We start from the raw sequence: 18,066 nt of genomic DNA, 5'->3' as shown, positions 1-18,066 counted from the left end.
GAAAGAGTGAATGAAGATAGAGACATTTTGAGTTGGAGAGAAGTTAATTTGAGCAATGACTTCTCTTTTCTCAGAGCATCAGGAAGAGAAGGAAGGCAATATGATATGATGTAATGGAAATGGCACGGGTTTTAGTGCCCGCTGGTCTTTTATTTGGATCTCAGGGTACCACTTACTAGTTCTGTTACCTTGAGCTGATAATTGAACCTCTGGGTCTTGGTGCCCTCACTGTAAAATAAGTGTTCTGATACCTACTTTCCAGGATTATTGTAAGGATTAGAAAGCATATTTGTAACATATCTAATACCCTGTGGTTCACTGTAACTTCCACAGTCGGCCTTCTTTTGTTCTTTTAGTGTCTTAGGCTCTTTCCTGCCTTAAGGCGCCCAGATGTACACTTTCTGCAGCCTGTAAAACTCATCTACTTTTGGTCTCAACTCTCACTATCTGGAAGAGACATTCTCTGCCTCTTCAATTGAAATAGCTCCCCCCTTCTTTGTTGTAGGACACTTATCACAGATTTTAACTATGTATGTATTTCTACGATTATATCTTTGTGTGATTTTTGTGGAGCTATCTCTTCCATTAGACAGAGACTGAGCACTTAACAGTGCTTGAATGAATGAATGCCTGGGACATAATAGGAAAATAAGCATTTATTACCTCACAGTTTTTATGGGTCAGGAATTCAAAAGTTGCTTAGTCTTGTGGTTCTGGCTCAGGGTTTCTCATGAGGTTGTGGTCAAGATGTCAGCTGGGGCTGGAGGATCCAAGGTGATTCATTCCCATGTCTGGCAGTTCATGCTGGTTGTTGGCAGGAACTCTCAGTTTCTCCCCACAGGGGCTTTTCCATGAGCTGCATGAGTGTCCCCATGTCACGAGAGCTCACTTCCCCAGAACAAGCAGTCCAAGAGAGTGTGGCAGAAGCCACAATATCTTTTATGATCCATCCGTGGAAGTCACACACTGTCATTTCTGCAATATCCAGTTGGGTACACTAGCCAGCCTTATTCATTATGGGAGGCATCTACACAATGGCATTAATATCAGGAGGCAGGTATCATTGAAGGACATCTTGGAGGCTGTCTATCACAGTTGCTGTGTGGAATAGCATAGAGTCATCCAAGAATGTCTCAAAACAGTTTTCTGTTAGTGTTGATGGAGGGCCAAGCTAACATAGGAAACCATGTATTTCTTTTGACAGCAGAGAGGATAACTTCTGATTTTTTTTTTCCCTATTGGCACAGGAGCAGATCAGGGAAAACAGATGTAGGCTTGATCTAGGTGTTAGGGATTAACAAGTCATTACAAGGGCAGACATTGAGATAAATAAGAGTGTATCTTAATTCACCAATTTGTTTTTGGTTTATCTGATGCTCATTAGACAGTCTTTGACAGTGAGTGTCTTGGTATTTGCCACACATGAAAACATCTCTTTATCTCAACAGTGGTGCAGGTGACTTTCACATTGGCTCTGAGAAAGTTATAACTTTTATTGTGCCTTGCTTGATGCCAGGTGCTCTGCTATGCAGTTTTTTTTAAAGACTCTTTTGATATGGACCATTTTTTTAAAGTCTTTATTGAATTTGTTACAATATTGCTTCTGTTTCATGTTTTTTTGGGTTTTTGGCCGAGAGGCATGTGGGATCTTAACTACCCAACCAGGGATCAAACCTGCACCCCCTGCATTGGAAGGCAGAGTCTTAACCACTGGACCACCAGGGAAGTCCCTGCTGTGCAATTTTAATACAGATTATATCATTTAATTCTCACAATAACCATAGTAGTACATTACTCCTGTTTTAGAAATAAGAAAACTCTGGTTTAGAGTCAAGGATAATATGACTATTGGGTGGTAGGTCCTCAACCCAAACTCAGGCCTTCTGATAACGGAGCCCAAGCTTTTACCATTCTGCTTCTGCCTCAAAGTGTAATTGCATATGGAAATATTTACCTTAAAATACTAAAGAAACCGGATTCAAAATTGTACGTACCTTATGATTTTACCTGTCACAGTAAAAGGTAGGAACTACTTTTTGGTATCTTTCAAATGTTCTATAAGTGAGTATTACTTAGAATTGGAAAGAAGAGTTATTTTAAAGAAGTGATTTAGCCCTGTAATTTGACATTCAAGTTTGCAAAATGAAAACTTTGTTTTTAATGGACTTTTTAATATCATGGTTAAGAAATTTCAGCATGAGTTGTCACCAAAAACCTGTGGATAATTTTTTGAAATTATGAATTTCTGCAGGGTGTCATTCCATTGAGCTCAAGGCAGTTCAGCCATAGACAGTGAATGTAGCCTTCACTTGTACTCTGTTCAGCTTGTCCAGTTCCAGGCTGAATACTTGTGAACTGATCAACAGGACTTGTGGTTGCCTCTAGTTTCAAAGGCCAATTGGATGGACTAAACACCAACTTCTAGATAAAATTAGTTTATTTATTTCAAAATAATATCAAAGGAGTACTTAGTAACAAATAAGAATAATCCTCCTGGTATAATTCCTCCTGGAATAATCCTCCTCCAGTTTTATCCTGGTATGATCTACAAGGCCTTTCTGAAATTGTTATATAAATGAGCACATTTCCTACCACACAGTGTTGGTGCAGGAATTAGAATATTGTGTCAAATCCATGGTTCATTCCAATTAGTATCCCATGTCTCTCAGCAAGAAACAGCAAGAAATTAGATATAGAAGGGCATGCTTTTTCTCCTTGACTCTTAACAAACATAAGGATCATACAGAAAAGCTTCTCAGGAAGTTCACATACCAGCTGTCATTCCCTAATCATCTCTTTGCTCTCATGTATGTTCAGTGTTACCAGCTATCTCCAATTTACCAAACCGACTAATTAGTTCTTAGTCCTTACTCAACCTTTCAGTAGCATTTAACCCTAGATGATCCCTCTTGAGCATTCTGTCTAAAATTACTTTCTTCACTTGGCTTTTAAGGTACCACACTTTCCAGATCTTCCATTCTTATCAATGCTTTTCTCTCTCTTTTTTAAACTTTTCCTCTTTCCAGCCTCTAAATTTGGCCTTAGGACTGAGTCCTTGGATCTATTCTCTATTTGCATTTTCTCTCTTGGTGGTCTTAAATACCATCCATATGCTGAGACTTCCAAATTTATATCTTTAGCCTGACCTCTCCTCTGGGCTCTAGCCTCATGTAGCCAGCCAATTGCATGTTTGATATACATACTTGGGCACATAATGGGCATCTCAAACTAACACATGCAAAAACATAAGGAAAAAAATAACTTGATTATTACTCCACCTGCAACCTACTCCAGTCTTTTCCTTCTCTATAAGTAGCATTACCGTCTATTTAATTGCTGAAGCAGGAAATCTAGAAGTAACCTTTGATTCTCTTCTTTTCCCTCACCCCCTCAGGTGCATTTAGAAAGACTTGTTGACCCTACCTTCAAAACTCATTCCAATTCTGACCATTCCTCACCACCTTCATCACCATCACCTAGATTACTCCAGTCGTTTTCTACTGGTCTCTGCGTTTACTCTTGCCCCCACTCAGTTTCACTGTAGCTAGAGTAATCTTTTCAAATATTTATATTGTCATTATCCTTATAGGGACCCTCTAATAGCTTATCCTCATTTACATTAAGATCTAAACTTCTTATCATGGCTTACAAACTAGATCATCTGGCCTTTCCTTGGCTCACCAACCTCATCACCTGCTACTCATTGCCTAGCTCACTGTACTGTAGCCAAACCAGCCTCTACGCTCTTCTGGAATAGACCAGGCTCCTCCCTGCCCTTTTGGCCTTTGTACTTGCCATTCCCTCTGCCGGACGCACCCTCCAGAGCTTCACATGGCTTGCTCTCTCACTTTATTTAGCTCTATGCTCAGATATAACCTTTTTCTTATAATACTCACTGCCTCCAGTCGTTCTATTAGATACCTGCTTGCTTGTTTGTTTATCATTTTTCATCTGCTTTCAAGGAAGCATCAGCTCTCTAAGGGTAGGGACTTGCTCTGTCTTATTCACTGTGTGTCCCCAGTAACTAGAACAATACCTGACACATAATAGCTGCTTATAAAGATTTATTGAATGAACGAATCTACCATTTTACTGAAATAGCTATCTGACTTATTGCCAAATGAAGTATCATGTTAAATTTCCCATGAGTTTCTGTGACTTGACACTATGTGTCTTCCTATCACCCTTCTCTTCTAATTTCTTCATTTCTGTACAACCAACCTTATACCACATCGGTGTCTCATATACTATATTCTATAAATTTTCAAATCCTGTTAATTTTTCCTTTGTATGTTGCCTCACAAATCTATGCCTTCCTCTCCATCTGTTTCTCTACATAGTTCAGACCTTTATCTCTTACTACGTGATTGCAGTAACCTCCCTGCTTCTCATCTTCCATAGTAGACTGAACTTTTTAAGTTGTTCATATTATCTTTGTATCTCTTGCAGCACCTGACACTCCCCCGCCAACAGCAGACGCTCAGTGAATGTTGAATAGTCCTGTGTTTCTGAAAAGTAGAATTGATGGGCCGTGTGATTATTTAAATGACTGTAATTCTTTGAAAAAATTTGTGTTTAAATAATCTCTCTTTCTTCCTGTTTAAAAAAGCCATAGTAATTCATTGTTGTATGTTTGATTTTTTAATGGACTGTTTAAGTGACTATAATCACACAATGTACTATTGGAGCATTTCACAACAGAGTTTTGTTTTTTATTCTAATAGAAGTAAAGTAATACCTGTGCTTCTCTATTAAAATGATTCTTTCTTTTCTCTTAAGCTAAAGTCTACAGTGAATATTGAATTGCTGAGGAATTTGGGAAAAGACAAGCTGAAGTTCCCATTCCATGGATCCCTTGGGTGCACCGTCCCAGTTTGTGGATGTGGATACACTACCAAGCTGGGGCAATTCTTGTGAAGAACAATTAACTACTTCTGATACTGCAGCTGAAACATATCAGGAAGAGACTATTAGATCACCTTTTCTTTACAATAAGGATATCAATGGAAAAGTGGTTCTCTGGTAATTCCTTGGTTAAATCATATCATGATATAATAATACTTTCTCATAATTTCTTCTAATTTCTTTTTTTCATAATTTTTTCTAAACTCTTTTTTGTGAACCCTTGCATTATTGAAATATTACTTTGCATACACGTTTACAGCTTTATTGAGACATAATTAATATACAATAAATTGTATATATTTAAAGTGTACAGTTTGGTAAATTTTGACATGTATACCCATGAACCCATCACCAGAATCAAGATAGTGAATATATTTATCACCCTCGAAGTTTTTTTGTGTCCCTTGGTAATCCCTCTCTCCTGCCCCTCCCTGCCTCAACATCCCCAAGCAATCATTCATCTTTCTGTCACTATAGATTAGTATGCATTTTCTAGAGCTTTATATAAGTGGAATCGTGTACTCTTTTTTTAGTCTGGCCTCTTTCATTCAACACAATTATTTGAAAGTTCGTCTATGTTGTTGCATGTAGTAGTAGTAGTACATTCCTGTTTTTAAAAAAAGCTTTAGAGATGTAATTCATATACCATACAAATGCACTAGTTTAAATTGTACAAGTCAGTGGTTTTTAGTATATTCACAGAATTGTGCAGCCATCACCAGAGTCAATTTTAGAACATTTTCATCACCCCAAAGTCCTGTTCCCATTAGCTGTCACTCCCCATCTCACACACATCTCTTACATAAGAAGCAGAGGAATGACATGATGGTTTTGTGGGTTTCAGGGTTACAGCAATTGCATTCAAGATCTATTTGCGATGCCATATTAGCCTTTCTGAATCAGGAAAAACTTTTTACTATTGCTTAAGCTTGTGAACTGGTAAAACCAATGTTGTGAAGGGAGTGAAGATAGAATGTTTTGAAACAATTAGAAACTAGCTTTCTTATCTGCCTCCTCTTCCCCACACTTGCTCTTATTTATTTATTTTCCTCAGGAAAGGAGATGTGGCATTACTGAACTGTACAGCTATTGTGAATACGAGCAATGAAAGTCTTACTGATAAGAATCCTGTGTCAGAAAGTATCTTCATGCTTGCAGGGCCTGATTTGAAGGAGGACCTCCAGAAACTTAGAGGTGAGTGAATTTTCTTAGGTATGTTAGTGCTTAGGAAACATTTATTTTGATGTTTGAAGAAGTATGTTTTGCATGTAAGTGAGAAACTAAGTAGATGTAGCTCTTTTGTTGTTGTTAAAACTAAATAAATACAGCCTTTGAAAAACTTATAATGTGTTAGAAGCTGAGTGCTGAGACTTTACTTGGTAAAACCCCTCTGTCGTGTTCCTGAATTTTAAAATGACAGTCATCATAGCCAATTAGATTTTTGGTAACATTTTCTTGGCTGTATAATGTCTTGCACCGATAAGCCTTATAAAACAACTATTCTTTATCTAAACTGAAAATTTTTTATTGAGTTTTGATATTGACAGATAATTTTTTTATATACCTCCTGGACATAGAGTGTCACACTTCTGAAATGAAATTGACTTACTGGTAAAAACCAAGTGTGTTCTGGGTTAATTCTGTACTTTCTTTTTTTTTTTTTCTTTTTAAACCAGAAAATTCTTCTTCTGGGAATATTTCCTTGGAATTGGAGACAGGAGGAGTCCTGTTTGTTCAGAATCTTGTTTACCTTATTTGCATTTATTAAATTACCAACCTCGCAACTTTTTGTTATTATTATTTGTGTGCAAAGGGAATATTGTGAAATTCATTTATCCCATTTTATAAAAAATATTTTTGAAATACAGCAGTTTTTCTTAAAATGTAAACAGCAAATCCCACCTATATAAAAAAATCTTCATTTCTTAGACTTCTACAAACAATTGGTTTCTAACCTAATAAAGGTATTAGAATTTGAACAGGATCATTTATAATGCTGACCATGAAAGAAGAGATAAAGAGAGAAGAATTGTATTATCTGATCAAGAAACTGAACTTTGTGAGGGTAGATGTGGGAAAAAGCCCTCAGTTTAACTAAAAACATGATGCCATGAAGAATATGTAGAAATTATAATATGTATTAGAGATAATACTGAGAAGTTCTTTGATATAAGTAACAGAGAAACTGGTCTGGAACAATTCCTAATGAGCACGCGCGCTCACTTACACCTTAGAGCTGGACTTATGAATTAAAAAATTATAATATTTAAGTATATAAAATAAAAATTCAATTTTTAGCAGCATATGTTTGGAGGGTCTCCAAGCTGGGGTTTATATTATAACTCCGTCCTTTACTAACTGTGTTACTTAGGACCAGTTACTTCACCTCTGAGCCTGAGTTTCCTTATGTCTAAAATGGGGATGATAATAGTCCCTACCTCAGTTCCTGACACATAACAAGAGCTCAATGAGTATTTGAGGATGGAAAAAATTAATTTCATGAAGAATAAATTAAATAATGGACATTAAGTGCTAGGCATATCCTCAGTGTTCAGTGTTATTGCTGGTGCTGGTTACACTCCTCAGTTGTATTGCTTAATGAACCAGTGCCAACCTGAAGATAGATTATTAAGGATGCACTGAAGGGCTGAGTACTTAATTCGGTCCTCTTTTTACATGCTTAATAACAACTTAGTAAATGATTACAAAGTGTGACTTACCAAATTTGTAGATGATAAAAAGCTGGGAGGATTTACAGGAGACATTGGATGATAGACTAAAGATTTTGAAATATCCGAACCGACTGGAAGTATGAGCCAAAGAAATGAAAAAATCAACAGGGATGAATATAAAGGTCTTGCAGTAAGTTGAAAACATTATTACCCAAGTTCAGGATGGGGAAGCCCATTCTGACAACACTTTTTATATAAGAATTTCCTTTCTCAGTAAAATGGCATTATCATCTCCTCCATTTTTCATGCAAAAAAACTTTAGCGTTAACACTTTCCTCTTCCTTATTCCCCACATAAAGTCTGTCATCAAGCCCTAAATAGATCTTGAATCTCTCTGTATTACCACCACCTCCAGCCTAGCCTGTGCTGCGTCATCCCCTGCCTGGACTACAGCCATTGCCTCCCTCCCAATTGGTCTTCTACAACCATTCTTTACTTGAATCTGTTTTCCACACGTAGTAAGTATTTGCTTTTTAAACTATAAATCCCTTCTCATTACTCCCCTGCTTCAAACCATTTAGTGGCCTCTCATTACACTTTAAGTCCTAACTCCTTAAACTGGTCTCCAGGTTCTTGCAAGGTCTCACTCACTTACTTCCAGGTCCCCTTTTACCTTCCTCGATGTACTTGAACCAGACTGATCTCTCATTGCCTTGTCATCCAGCCCTTTTTCAATTTTGCATGTGCTGTTGTTCTTTCTCTCAATTCTTAACTCTTAATCTTAAGTCTTTGCTTATATCTCTTCCTCAAAGCACTATTTCCTTTTACTTTAGAATCACTCATGGTATATGCTCCCAACCTGTAGTACTTCTCTCTGGTGCTCTTAACACAATTGTAATTTTGTAAATTGTTTATATAATTATTATGTCCCCATTAAACTTTGAACTCCTTGAGGACACGAACCGTATGTCTTATTGGCCTCCATGTTCCCAGTACCAAGTATAGTAAAGGCATCCTTTCAGTAGCTGATAAATGAATGAATAGAAGTTCCCTGGGATTTTAACTGACTAGACTCCGAGATGATAATGCATCATTTCTACTGAAAACACTAACAGTATCAGATGCATCATTGCACAACATCACAAGTGAAGGTTTGTAATCAGCTTAAAATAAACTGTTATATTTATAAGATGTTTAATGTAAACCTCATGGTAACCACAAAGAATAAAACCTATGATAGATACAAAAAAAGGTAAAGAGAAAGGAGTTAAAGCATACCAGTTTAAAAAAAAAATTAAAGTAAGACAGCAAGAGAGGAATAAAGGATAGGAGACTTAAAAAAAATACTCAGAAAACAATTAACAAAATGACAGTAATTACCTATTAATAATTATTTTAAATGCTAAAGGACTGAATTCTCCAACCAAAAGACACAGAGTGGATGAAGGATAAAAAAAAAAAAAGAAAAAAAATCCAACAATATGCTGCCTACAAGAGACTCACTTTAGCTTTAATGACACATACAGGCTGAAAGTGAACGGATAAAAAAAGATATCCCATGCAAATGGAAACCAAAAGAGAGTAAGAGTGGCTATACTTATATCAGATAAAATAGACTTTCAGTCAGAATTGGTCACAAGAGACAGAGGTCACTATATGGTCCAGGGGTCAATTCATCAAGAGAATATAACAATTGTAAATATATGTGCACCCAACATTGGAGCACCTAAGTATTTAAGGCAAATATTCATAGAACTGAATGGAGAAATAGAAGGAAATACAGTAATAATTAGGGACCTCAATACCCCACTATAATTTGGATAGATCATCCAGACAAAATTAATAAGGAAACAGAAGGCCTGAATAACACTATGGTCCAAATGAACCTAAGACATATACAGAATATTCCATCCATCAGTGGCAGAATATACATTCTTCTCAAGCATACATGGGACATTCTCCATGATAAATCATATTGGGCCAGAAAGCAAATCTTATCAAATTAAAGAAGACTGAGATCATGTCAGGAATCTTTTCTAACCACAGTCGTGTGAAACTAGAAATCAATAACAAAAAGAAAATGAAAAAAATCACAAATATGTGGAAATTTAACAGTATGCTCCTGAAAAACCATTGGATCAAAGAAGAAATCAAAAGGGAAATCAGAAATTATCTTGAGAGAATGAAAAGGAAAATACAACATGCCAAACTTATGGGATGTAAAAAAAAAAAATGTTTTAAACCAGTTCTAAGAGAAATTTATATCACTAAATGCCTACATTAGAAGAAAAGAAGAGCTCAAACAACCTAATTTTAAACCTCAAGGAGTTAGAAAAAAAGGTCAATCTAAGCCTATAGTTAGCAGAGTGAAGGAAATAGTAAGTATTAGAGCAGAAATAAAAGAAATAGAAACTAGAAAGACAATAGGAAAAAAGCAATAAAAAGAGTTGGCTTTTAAAAAGGAGAGACAAATGTTTAGCTAGACTAACCATGGGGAAATAAAGGACTCAGAATTCTAAATGAAAGTGGAGATATTACAGCTAACACCATAGAAAGACAAAAGATTGTAAGAGACTACTATGAATAATTATTTGCCAGCATATTGGATAACCTAGAAGAAATAGATAACTTCCTAGCAAACATGCAACCTAACAAGACTGAACCATGATGGAACAGAAAATCTGAACAGACGAAAGGAGTAAGGAGACTGAATCAACAATCAAAAACTTCCCAACAAAAATAAGCCCACAACCTGATGGCTTCCCCGGTGAATTCTACCATACATATACATATAGAGAAGAATTAATACCAATTCATCTCAATTTCTTCTGTGAAAAAGTTGAAGAGGAGTGAATGCTTCCAAATTCATTTTACAGGGACAGCACTACCCTGATACCAAAGCCAGATAAGGATGCTACAAGAAGAGAGATTCAAGGTGGTGGAGTAAGTGGACATGGAGTTTATCTCTCTCTACAGATGCATCAGGAATACATCTGTAGATGCAACAGTTCTCACAGAACACTGGCTGAAAACTAGCAGAAGACCTTGGACACTGGAAAGGACTATAAAGATCCCTGCATAACTGTGTATGATGGAAAAAAAGAAGGGAGAAGGAGAAGGAGAGGAAGTAGGACAAGACCTGCACTCTGGGTCGGGGGAGCTGAAGCAGAGGAGAGATGCCCGAATTCGGGGAAACCCCCTCTCCGACGGGGAAATCGATTGGGACAGAAGGGCAGCATTTGAGGCTGTCAGAAGAAGGTGAAGCGGCCAGGACAGAGTGAGAAATACACAGATGGTCCATACCTCAGCCCTATGTGCCCCGGACTGGGATGTGTATTCACAGGTGTGCAAGGGGGCTGGGAGCTGGCGCATGGGGATTGGAGAACAGGCCCAGAGTGAGAACTGCTGTGGGCTGTGGGGAGATGGACTGAGGGGACAGGAGGGAGGAAATCTGCAGCAGGGAATACCTGTGGAGGAAGACTGAACTGCCATGGAAGCAGGGCGCTATTGCTGAGTCACAAGAGGGGGGAGGAGCCACCATTGTAACCTCTCTCTCCCTACATGCCAGTGCCTGCTGATGACAATGAAAGAAGCCCACTCAAGGCTGGCTCTGTGCGCTGGCTGCCGAGCAATAAAAAAAGCCCCATCAGAGCTGGCCCTCACATGCTGGCTGTAGGGCAAAAAACAAGCCCTCTCAGGGCTTGCACACCTGCTGCCGGTGCCAGAAAAACCCTGGCCAGGGCTGGCCCTCATGTGCCTTATGCTGGGCGCCAGAAAAGGCCCTCACTACAGCCATATCTCTTGTGCCTGTGGCTGCTAGCTTCCCTGTGCATTTGGGGCTGTCAGAGCTCCCACGATCCAAGCAGTCATACCACCTCTGCACCCGGTCCTCACGGGGGCAGACCCTAGAGCTCCAAGGCAGTCTCAGGACCAGACTCCTGTGGGTGGACCACGCACAGAGGTGGGAATAAAACCAGAGCTGAACCCCAGGGACTGGGTGACTAAGGAAGATCAAAAATCCTTCCATCAGCTGTACAAGCTGCAGACTAAATCCCTGCAATCAGCTAGGTAGATCCTGTGTCTAAGGAATATCTGAGTAGACAATGAGTGTTCCCACAAATGAAAATGGTCTAGCTCTGGCAGCTGTGGACGTTGGGGGCAGCACATGCAGGAATTGGGCCAGATCAGAGTCTGAGTGGTGCCCACAGGGCCCACAAAAGGTCTAGAGACCAGACCAGAGGCAGAGGAGAGCCTCTTGGGGAGGCAGAGGTGGGCTCTAGCTCATGGCGTATGCAAGGACACTTACAGCAGAGATGCCAGGGACACATAATTATTGCTATTAATTTCATTATGTTTTGATTCATTCTGTTCTTGGTTCTAGCTCTTTTTTTCTTTTTTGGTTTTTTTGGTTTTAGGGGGTTTTTTTTTGTTTTTTTTTTTTTTACTCTTTTGGGATCTCCATGTTTTATAACATATTTTTACTTTCTATTTTTTTTTATACATTTCTGTTTTTACTTTGCTTTTCTCTGTTCTTTTCCCTAATTTTTTCCTTTTTCTTTAATAAATTTTCCTTTTTTTAATATATATATTTCTGTTGGTACTTTGCTTTTCTGTTGTCTGTTTTTTCCCTTTTTACTTTATTTTATTGTTATTTTTTTAATCATTTTTATAAGTTCTGTTTCCTTGCTTTATTCTTTAGTGTCACACTGCTTTGGTTTTGTCTTTAGGTTATGTGTTTTTCTTAGTTTTAATCCTAATTGTTTGATTTCATTTTTGAGTTCTTCTGTTTGTCTGGTTGTTCTCTTGCTTTTTGTTTTATTTGGCTCTGTTTTTGTTTCTTTTATGTGTGTTTGTGTTCCTTGTTTCTCTTTTTCTTTGATTTTGTTTTTACCATTTCTCCAGGGTTGTGTTTGTTTTTTTTTCTAAAATATGCTTTCTATTTTTTTGCTTTTCTGTTGTTCTGTCATCTTTTCCCCTTTCTCTTTTTTTTTTCTTTTTTTATATCATTTTTGTCAGTTCTGTTTCTTTGCTTCATTCTTCCGTTGGCACTCTGCTTTGGTTTTGTTTCTTGGTTTTTGTCACCTTTCTTCTTAATTGTTTGATTTCATTCTTGGGTTCTTTTGTTTGTCTGGTTGTTCTCTTGCTATTTGATTTATTTGGTTCTATTTTTCTTTCTGCTGTGTGTGTGTGTGCTTCCTTGTTTCTGTTTCTGATTGTTTGATTTTAATTTATAGCATTTGTCTGGGGTTTTGTTAGTATTTTTATTTTTAATCCCCTTTATTGCCAGGATGAGCAACTTGTGGGGTCTTGGTCCCTCAACCAGAAGTCGGGCCAGAGGCTCTGGAGTGGGAGCACTGAGTCCAGGGTGCTGAAACACTACAGAATTCCTGGCTCCACGGAAGATTAATCACTGAGAGATGTCACGGAAGCCTCCATCTGAATCCAAGACCCATCTCCACCTAATTGCCAGCAGCTCCCAGCTGCTCACAACAAACAAGACAGGAACACAAACCCACCCATCAGCACACAGACTACCAAAAGTCATACTAAGCTCACAGACACCCCCAAAACACACCACCTGACCTGGCCCTGCTCATCAGAGGAAAAAAGACTCAGCTCCACCCACCAGAGTGCAGGCATCAGTCCCTCCTATCAGGAAGCCTACACAAGACACTGGACGAACCTTAACCACTGGGGGCAGAGAACAGAAGCAAGAGGAACTATGACCCTGCAGCCTAGGGAAAGGAGACCTCAAACACTGTAAATTAGGTAAAATGAGAACACAGAGAAATATCTTACAGGTAAAGAAGCAAGGTAAAAGCCCACAAGACCAAATAAATAAAGAGGAAATAGGCAAACTACCTGAAAAAGAATTCAGAGTAATGATAGTAAAGATGATCCACAATCTAGAAAATAGAATAAATACAAGAAACGTTTAACAAGGACCTAGAAGAACTAAAGAGCAAACAAACAGTAATGAACAACACAATAACTGAAATTAAAAATACTCTGGAAGGAATCAATAGCAGAATAACTGAGGCAGAAGAACAGATAAGTGAGCTGGAAGAGAGAATGGTGGAGATAACTGCCACAGAGCAGAATAAAGAAAAAAGAATGAAAATGGAGGACAGTCTGAGAGACATCTGGGACAACATTAAGCACACCAACATTTGAATTATAGGTGTCCCAGTAGAAAAAGAAAAAAAGAAAGGGTCTGAGAAAATATGTGAAGAGATTAGAGTTGAAAACTTCCCCAACATAGGAAAGGAAGTAGTCAGTCAAGTCCAGGAAGCACAGAGAGTCCCATACAGGATAAACCCAAGAAACATGTCAAGACACATATTAAACTAACAAAGAGTAAACACAAAGAAAAAATATTAAAAGCATCAAGGGAAAAGCAACAAATAACATACACGGGAATCCCCATAAGGTTAGCAGCTGATCTTTCAGCAGAAACTCTACAGACCAGAACGGAGTGGCAAGATATATTTATAGTAATGAAAGGGAAAAACCTACAACCAAGATTACCCAGCAAGGATCTCATTCAGATTGAACAGATAAGTTAAAACCTTTACAGACAAGCAAAAGTTAAATTCAGCATCACCAAACCAGCTTTACAACAAATGCTAAAGGAACTTCTCTAGGCAGGAAATACAAGAGAAGGAAAAGTCTTAACACAAACAAACCCAAAACAATTAAGAAAATGGAAATAGGAACATACATATCAATGATTACCTTAAATGTAAATGGATTAAATGCCCCAAACAAAAGACACAGACTGGCTGAATGGATACATAAACAAGATCCATATATATGCTGTCTACAAGAGACCCACTTCACACCTAGGGACACATAAAGACTGAAAGTGAAGTTATGGAAAAAGATATTCCATGCAAATGGAAATCAAAAGAGAGCTGGAGTAATAATACTCATATTAGAAAAAATAAGACTTTAAAATAAAGAGTACTACAAGAGACCAGGAAGGACAATGATCAAGGGATCAATCCAAGAAGAAGATATAACAATTGTAAATATCTATGCACCCAGCATAGGAGCACCTCAATCCCTAAGGCAAATGCTAACAGCCTTAAAAGGGGAAATCAACAGTAACACAATAATAGTAGGTGACTTTAACACCCTACTTACACCCATGGACTCATCATCCAAACAGAAAATAAATAAGGAAACGCAAGCTCTAAATGGCACATTAGACCAGATGGACTTAATTTGATATTTATAGGACATTCCATCCAAAACCAATAGAATATGCTTTCTTCTCAAGTAGACACAGAACATTCTCCAGGATAGATCACATCTTGGGCCACAAATCAAGCCTTGGTAAATTTAAGAATATTGAAATATCAAGCATCTTTTCCAACCACAATGCTGTGAGACTAGATATCAATTACAGGAAAAAAAAACTGTAAAAAATACAAACACATGGAGGCTAGACAATAAGCTACTAGACAACCAGGAGATCACTGAGGAGGGCAAAGAGGAAATTAAAAAATACCTAGAAACAAATGACAATGAAAACACAACGACTCAAAACCTGTGGGATGCAGCAAAAGCATTTCTAAGAGGGAAGTTTACAACAATGCAATCCTACCTCAAGAAACAAGAAAAATCTCAAATAACCTAAAGCAGTTAGAGAAAGAAGAACAAAAAAACCCCAAATTTAGCAGAAGGAGAGAAATCATACAGATCAGATCAGAAATAAATGAAAAAGAAATGAAGGAAACAGTAGCAAAGATCAATGAAACAAAAAGCTGGTTCTTTGAGAAGATAAACAAAATAGATAAACCATTAGCCAGACTCATCAGGAAAAAAAAGGGAGAAGACTCAAATCAACAGAATTAGAAATGAAAAAGGAGAAGTAATAGTGACACTGCAGAAATACAAAGAGTCATGAGAGACTATATGCCAATCAACTATATGCCAATAAAATGGGCAACCTGGAGGAAATGGACAAATTCTTAGAAAAGTACAACCTTCCAAGACTGATCCAGGAAGAAATAGAAAATATGAACAGACCAATCACAAGCACTAAAATTGAAACTGTGATTAAAAATCTTCCAACAAACAAAAGCCAAGGACCAGATGGTTTCACAGGTGAATTCTATCAAACATTTTGAGAAGAGCTAACACCTATCCTCCTCAAACTCTTCCAAAATATAGCAGGGGGAGGAACACTCCCAAACTCATTCTATGAGGCTACCATCACCCTGATACCAAAACCAGACAAAGATGTCACAAAAAAAGAAAACTACAGGCCAATATCATTGATGAACATAGATGCAAAAATCCTCAACAAAATAACAGCAAACAGAATCCTGCAGTGCATTAAAAGGATCATACACCATGATCAAGTGGGGTTTATCCCATGAATGGAAGGATTCTTCAGTATATGCAAATCAATCAATGTGATACACTATATTAACAAACTGAAGGATAAAAACTATAGGATAATCTCATTAGATGCAGAAAAAGCTTTTGACAAAATTCTACACCCATTTATGATAAAACTCTCCAGAAAGTAGGCATAGAGGGAACCTACCTCAACATAATAAAGGCCATATATGACAAACCCACAGCCAACATCATTCTCAATGGTGAAAAACTTAAAGCATTTCCTCTAGACCAGGAACAAGACAAGGTTGCCCACTCTCACCACTCTTATTCAACAGAGTTTTGGAAGTTGTAGAGCAATCAGAGAAGAAAAATAATCCAAATCAGAAAAGAAGAAGTAAAGCTGTCCCTCTTTCCAGCTGACATGATACTATACATAGAAAACCCTAAAGATGCTACCAGGTAACTACTAGAGCTAACCAGTGATTTTGGTAAAGTAGCAGGATACAAAATTAATGCACAGAAATCTCTTGCATTCTGAAGACTATAGAGACTGAGGTTCATGATATTAGAGATGAGAAGGAAGAAGACAATATATTAATGGTGTAAAGCAATATGGTTATTATCCTAAGGGTGGCAGTCTGCTGTTTGCCATTTAACTGAATACGAAGTAGGAAAATTGGGGCCTACGATACAGAATGGTGAGTAGAGGACAAGTAAGTTGTTCCCATGATATTTGCACACACTAGACTCTTGCTGCATTAGCTGAATGAAAACATACATGAATTAATGAGCAAATGTGGAATAATTTCCTAGTATTTATGTTTCTTGAACATTAGGTTATTACTGAGAGGGGTTGAAAAACTCTTTTATCTGGTGAAATGAAAAGAATAGAGATGTAATTAAAGAGGGGCCTTAAACTGTCAATAAATTTAAAAAATTAAAAAATAAAACATTCTCTCTCCACACACACACAAAAAGAAATCTCTTGCATTCCTATATACTAACAACAAAAAAATCAGAAAGAGAAATCAAAGAAACACTCCCATTTACTATTGCAGCAAAAAGAATAAAATACCTAGGAATAAACCTACCTAAGGAGACAGAAGATGTGTATGCAGAAAACTATAAGACACTGATGAAAGAAATCAAAGACAATACAAACAGATGGAAAGGTATACCATATTCTTGGACTGGAAGAATCAACATTGTGGAAATGACTATACTACCCAAAGCAACCTACAGATTCAATGCAATCCCTATAAAATTACCAATGGCATTTTTCACAGAACTAGAACAAAAAGTTTTACAATTTGTATAGAAACACAAAAGACCCCGAATAGGCAAAGCAATCTTGAGGAAGAAAAATGGAGCTGGAGGAATCAGGCTCCCTGTTTTCAGACTATACTACAAAGGTACTGTAATCAAGACAGTAGGGTACTGGTACAAAAACAAATATAGATCAATGGAACAGGATGGAAAGCCCAAAGAGAAACCCATGCACATCTGGCCACCTTATCATTGACAAAAGAGGCAAGAATATACAATGGAGAAAAGACAGCCTCTTCAATAAGTAGAGCTGAGAAAACTGGACAGCTACATGTAAAATAATGAAATTAGAACACTTCCTAACACCATACACAAAAATAAACTCAAAGTAGATTGAAGACCTAAATGTAAGGCCAGGCACTGTAAAACTCTTAGAGGAAAACATAGGCACAACACCCTTTGATATAAATCACAGCAAGGTTTTTTTTTGACCTCCCCCAGAGTAATGGAAATAAAATAAAAAATATATGAGACCTTAGGAAACTTAAAAGCTTTAGCACAGGAAAGGAAACCATAAACAAGATAAAAAGGCCTCAGAATGGAAGAAAATATTTGCAAATGAATCAACTGACAAAGGGTTAATCTCCAAAATATACAAGCGGCTCATGCAGCTCAATATCAAAAAAACAAACAACCCAGTCCAAAAATGGGCAGAAAATCTAAATGGACATTTCTCCAAAGAAGACATACAGATTATCAACAAACACATGAAAAGATGCTCAGCATCACTAATCATTAGAGAAATGCAAATCAAAACTACAGTGAGGTATCACCTCACACCCATCACAATGGCCATCATCAAAAAATCTAC

At 37.5% G+C, this 18,066-nt stretch overlaps 1 protein-coding gene across 1 annotated transcript in view; it reads left to right on the top strand.

The window, feature by feature from the left end:
- GDAP2 (ganglioside induced differentiation associated protein 2) overlaps positions 1–18,066 on the top strand; it is a 72,315-nt gene that overhangs the window by 4,159 nt on the left and 50,090 nt on the right. The window contains exons 2-3 of the mRNA XM_007461627.1: positions 4,780–5,022; positions 5,960–6,099. Coding sequence (XP_007461689.1) covers positions 4,847–5,022; positions 5,960–6,099 — 316 coding nt within the window. The 5' untranslated portion in view covers positions 4,780–4,846. The remainder of the gene's footprint in view (positions 1–4,779; positions 5,023–5,959; positions 6,100–18,066) is intronic.

This window comes from Lipotes vexillifer, unplaced genomic scaffold (assembly GCF_000442215.2).
Source record: "Lipotes vexillifer unplaced genomic scaffold, Lipotes_vexillifer_v1.1 scaffold858, whole genome shotgun sequence".
In the NCBI taxonomy this organism is placed as follows: Eukaryota; Metazoa; Chordata; class Mammalia; order Artiodactyla; family Lipotidae; genus Lipotes; species Lipotes vexillifer.
The sequence above is the reverse complement of the archived record's forward strand: the minus strand, read 5'-3'. Positions and strand labels throughout refer to the sequence as shown.